Here is a 5,424-nt window from a genome sequence, read left to right on the forward strand (position 1 = left end):
CTGCCTCAGCCTCCCGAGTAGCTGGGACTACAGGCATGCGCCACCATGCCTGGCTAATTTTTTCTATTTAATTTTAGTTGTCCAGCTAATTTCTTTCTTTTTTCTTTCTTTTTTTTTTTTTTTTTAGGAGAGATGGGGTCTCACTCTTGCTTAGGCTGGTGTTGAACTCCTGACCTTCAGCAATCCTCCCGCCTCATCCTCCCAGAGTGATAGGATTACAGGCGTGAGCCACCACGCCCGGCCACAGCTGTATTTCTATACAGGAGCAATAACCAAACTGAGAATGAAATTAAGGAAATAATTCCATTTACAATAGCATTAAAAAGAAGAAAAACTTAGAAAAAAATTTAACAAAAGTAATGTAAAACTCATACTCAGAAAACTACAAGATGTTGTTGAAAGAAATTAAAGACCAAAATAAAAGATATCCCATATTCTTGGGTGAGCTTTAATTAATTTTTTTAAAGTTCTCTATTGTTACTTGTCTTCTGATTAAAAATTCAGTAACTCTATTCAAGGCATGAATACAAAAGCCCAGATTTCATCACGATACAATATACACATGTAAAGGAACTCAACTTGTATCCCCTATTTCTATTAATTTTTTTTTAAAAAAAAGGAAAAATTCAGCAACTCAAGGTTCAAAGAAATTATAGCCAGGTTAAATTTGGCTAAATTATGTAAAATACTTTTAACCATATGTTTCCTGTAAAAGATTAAAGTTATTCGATCACATACCTTTACATTCTCTTTGATTTCTTCTTGTTTCTGCTTCATACTGGGATTCATTACACAGCTCCCGGAGCACAAAAGACTAGTAATTAAAAAACAGAATATGGTTTGCACCTGAAGGTGGAATTTAGTTTTTTTTTGTTGTTGGAAGTACTTACGAGTACAAAAGTCATACTATTATGTGGCAGAAGAACTATTATCTTTTCTCACTCAACTCAAACTCAGCCTGTCAGTGACTAGGGTGACCAACATTAGTAACGTTCAATATCTAATTTTATACATACACACACGCAATAATTATAGCTGAAAAAATCTTGTTACAAAAAGGAAATCATGTATTTTAACAAATTTACAAAGCATAGTGTCCTGAATTAAATACAGGGCTCTTGAAGATCTGAGAAATGGTCATCATGAAAAACAAAACACACAGACACTTGGGTATGCCCAAGCCCATTCCTAATAGCATCTTAACTTTGCAGTTTTAAAGGCAGATTTAAGCTATGATTTTACTATCATATTGCCTCTGGCAATAACTTAATAGTGACTGAATAGCCAGTCAAATGAGATTGTGCATTTACATTTGGAAGAAATGTTTAATCACAAACATGAACTGAAGGACTACCAAACAAGGATGAGGGCGCAGGAGATAAAGGGACATATAATGTGATTAACGAGACCACTGGGCGAGATTCACTCCAAACTCAACATCTGAACCCCCCTGCCATGTCTGTGCCTTCCTAAGAGATCTCCCTGATTTTTGTGGCCATGTCTTTAGTCAGTGCAGTGGCTTTCAAATTGTGACTTAGACCCACTACTTGTGTTAATACATTTTACACTGTGCCCTAGCACACATGCAAACGAAAAGGCTTAAGAAACAAAATTTAATCTAATTGTGTGTAGTGCATCCTATTTTCTATTCTATTTCATATTAAGAAAATGCTGGTTGGAACCCATTAAGCGTACCCAGGACAGTGTTTTTCAAACTGCGGGTCGTGTGCCGGGATCCCAAAATCATTTAGTAGGTCATGAGTAACACCGTTTAGAAAAATGCCAACTGAACAGAAGAGACAAGAAAATATCAGAGCACACTGTGAGAAATAAGTACTGCTTCATGAAACGTCTAATTTAGTTAGGTGGCTGCGTCCTAAATTGCGACATAAAATGTGGTTCAGTATGAAAAAAACTGAAAGCCACTGATCAAGTCAGTCTAATCATTCCCAAGTTTACCACACCCGTGTCAGCAACCTTGCACCCTTGCTTTTTATACTCTAGTTCTTTTAAAATATCAGTTTAAAAACCCTCATAGGACAAGGTCCAAAGGAAGCGCGGATGCGCAGGCGAAACAAGTGTCACCAACACCGGTATCTTTTTTTAAAGGGAGATGCAGGATTCAGCGACTTTTTCCCGTAAGTCAAGTTTACGGATCTCCTCAGATCACGACCAGTTACTGAACTGGCAAGAGGATGATGTCTGCCTCATTCCCACAGCCACGCAGTCCTTCAACTCGGCTGCCCTCCTACGAAACCAGGACTCACCGGGCGGGTCTCGGAGGCCCAGTGCCCAGCGATGAGGCGGGCGAGGCGGCCCGCGCGCCGGAGCCCACCAACCGCTGCGCGCACCTCGGGATGGCGCCCGCCAGCCAATAGGGGGCGCGGAAGCGAGAGCGCGCCAAAATCGACCCAGCCAATGGGGCAGCCCCTAGCCACATCACCCTCCCCGCCCAGGCTCCCGCGACCGTTCAACAACCACTTTTATCCTGGCGGCGGCCCCGCAACTATCAAAGTACGCGCGGCTTCAGGTTGGCAGGAGAGAAAGCGGATTGCCTAGAAGCTGTACATCTTGCGCTCCTGTATACCCACCTCCTGCCACCCTTCTCATACTTACTGGGGGGATACGCTCAATCCTGGTAGCAAAGAAAGGCAGCTGTGGCGGCGGCGCCCCGCGCAACGTCCACAGCCAACCCGTGTTGGTCCCCACAGTCGCTGGAGAGCTCGCGCGCGCTGCGGTAAACCCTTATCAACTCCGTTCATCCGCTCCCGGAAGACCACGTGACCCTCTGACGCAAGGCGAGGGGCGGGGTCCGCCAGAATCTGGCGAATCGACTCTCGCCTTTGCTGCTTCGGTCCCGCCCCTTCTGCGCCTGCGCGGTAACCGGTAGCGTGTACCTGAAAGTGGAGACTGATGATTTTCTGCGGACGGGGACATCAGTACCCTCTGACCGTGCCCTCCAACCCTACTCTTGGAACTTCCTTTTGCCCTTTAGGAGAACGCGGGGTGGGGCAATCTGTTCTCATTGGATATTAACACGGGGAGAACAAAATATTGTATATATAGTACCTAACATATTTGTGTATAGCCCGGTTCCACGGACTCGTAGTTGTGTTTTTTTTTGTTGTTGGGGGGCATTTAGCTTTTGTGTGTGTGTGTGTGTGTGTGTGTGTGTGTGTATGTGTGGTGACGGAGTCTCGCTCTGTTGCCCGGGCTAGAGTGCAGTAGTGTCAGCCCAGCTCACAGCAACCCCAAACTCCTGGGCTCAAGCGATCCTTCCTGCCTCAGGTTCCTGAATAACTGGGACTACAGACCCGATCCACCACGGCCGGCTAATTTTTTCTATGTTTAGTAGAGACGGGTCCCGCTCTTGCTCAGGCTGATTTTGAACTCCTGAGCTCAAGCGATCCTCCCGCCTCGGCCTCCTAGAGTGCTGGGATTACAGGCGTGAACCACCGCGCCTGGCCAGGACGCCTAGTTGCGTTAAGAGCTTTTATACTTTGGCTTTTTCATATTTTGACTATGGTGTGGTGCAGTAAGAGTTGCTCCGGAAGACGTAATTCAGTGATCAATTAATCCTACAACTAGTCCTTGAATGCCTAATAGTACCAAGTACTGTTCTAGGAACTGAAAATACAACTGCCATTGCAATTTGAAGAAGTAGGAAAACCTTAGTAATAATTGCGAGTAGACTTTTTTTAGTTGTATGAAATTCTCAGATAAATTCCCTGTAAATATAGTACATTTGGGCTCACTGGAGTCAACGCTTTTGTTTACACCTGCAATAGATATTAATACGAGTCTGTTTTCCCATTTCTTTTTATGGGAGTATCGTTCTCAGAAGGATGGAAATATCTATTAATACTAGCTGTACACACTGCATCGCCTTTAAGAAATGCTTTCTGCACTGTATACTGTGTGACTGTGCGTGCCCATCTTCCCACTGGATTTCTTTTTGATTGAGCTCAAAATGAACAAGGCATAGTTGTATGGATCTAGCTTTGTTTGGAGGAAATATATAAAACCTAAATTCACAAAGCAAGGAATCCATTGATTGGAAAACTATCAGAAGACTGGGTTTCCAGAATAAATACACCGGTGGTAAGTATAAGCATTGTGTCCTTCCTTTGAGTTTGAAAACACCAGCCAGTGAAAATAATAAATCTGGCTTCCACAGTCCATTCATTCATCCATATGATACAGATCACTGACAAAGAATATTGTGGCAAGCTAGTGGAAGCTGATTTCCATTGAGTTGAAATGGGTTAGAAAGGTATGACCTAGTCATTTAAAAAAATATATAGGCTGGGTGTGGTGGCTTACGCCTGTAATCCTAGCACTCTGGGAGGCGGAGGCTGGGAGGATTGCTTGAGTTAGGAGTTCGAAACCAGCCTGAGCTAGAGCAAGACCCGTCTCTAGCAAAAATAGAAAAATTATCTGGCTGTGGTTGGTGTTAGGTAGATAGTGAGGGATTCCAGGTCTCCTAGGGAAGAAAGTGGGTGCTGTTGCCCCAATCTTGGTCCTGCCCAACCCTGATTGTCCCTCCATACCTGGGGGAGGAGGGAATACACTATGAATCTGCCAATCAGAACTTGGCACACCAGCTGCAAAAGAATGCAGAGGACTCTAGCCCGCTGGGCCAAGCCACATGGTTACCATAAAGTCCAAAAAGTGACCTAGAACCCACATGCATAGTTAAGGCTCAGGTCATGTGACTCCCAATTGTCTAATCAAAGTGGTTCCATGGTGACCTCTGAACCACAAGGGAGGTCCCTATCCGGACACTATAAAATAGGATGCAGACCATAGCCAATCACTCTCTTTGCTCTTCTTTTTGCTTGCCCAGCTGCGACAATGGGTCCGGTCGTCATCCATGGCATATGTACCATGCTCTGTAAACCTATATGTTGCTCTTGCCCTATAATCCTATCTTTCTTCAATAAACCTCATTTTCGTGCTTGCCTAACTTTGGCGTGTCTGGTCATTCTTCAGCCATGAGTGTGCCAAGAACCGACAGTTTCAGACTAAAACCTAACAGCGGCAGGTGCATGTACTCCCAGCTACTGGGGAGGCTAAGGCAGCAGGATCATTTGAGCCCAGGAGTTTGAGGTTGCAACGTGCTAGGATTATAGGCATTAGCCACCATGCCTGTCTAAAAAAAATTTTTTTTAATTAAAGATATGGTTCACATTCGTGTCTCCTGTTGTATTTCTTTTTGTTTTCCTTTTTCAAAAAATTTTATTTTATTTAATTAATTCATTCATTTATTTTTTTTGGAGACAGAGTCTCACTCTTTTGCCTGGGCTAGAGTGCCATGGCATCAACCTTGCTCACAGCAGCCTCAAACTCCTGGGCTCAAGTGATCCTCCTGCCTCAGCCTCCCGAGTAGCTGGGACTACAGGCATGTGCCACCATGCCTGGCTA

General features: G+C 44.2%; 1 protein-coding gene and 1 pseudogene across 1 annotated transcript in view; one reads left to right on the top strand and one right to left on the bottom strand.

Moving 5' to 3' along the window:
* GMNN (geminin, DNA replication inhibitor) overlaps nucleotides 1-2,672 on the bottom strand; it is a 15,481-nt gene extending 12,809 nt beyond the window's left edge. The window contains exons 1-2 of the mRNA XM_012638570.1: nucleotides 2,617-2,672; nucleotides 739-814 (exon numbers count right to left, since the gene is read on the bottom strand). Coding sequence (XP_012494024.1) covers nucleotides 739-789 — 51 coding nt within the window. The 5' untranslated portion in view covers nucleotides 790-814; nucleotides 2,617-2,672. The remainder of the gene's footprint in view (nucleotides 1-738; nucleotides 815-2,616) is intronic.
* Nucleotides 2,299-5,424, top strand: part of LOC105805638 — a 25,175-nt pseudogene continuing 22,049 nt past the window's right edge.

The sequence above is a fragment of the Propithecus coquereli genome, unplaced genomic scaffold (assembly GCF_000956105.1).
Source record: "Propithecus coquereli isolate 6110/MARCELLA unplaced genomic scaffold, Pcoq_1.0 Scaffold131, whole genome shotgun sequence".
Classification (NCBI taxonomy): domain Eukaryota; kingdom Metazoa; phylum Chordata; class Mammalia; order Primates; family Indriidae; genus Propithecus; species Propithecus coquereli.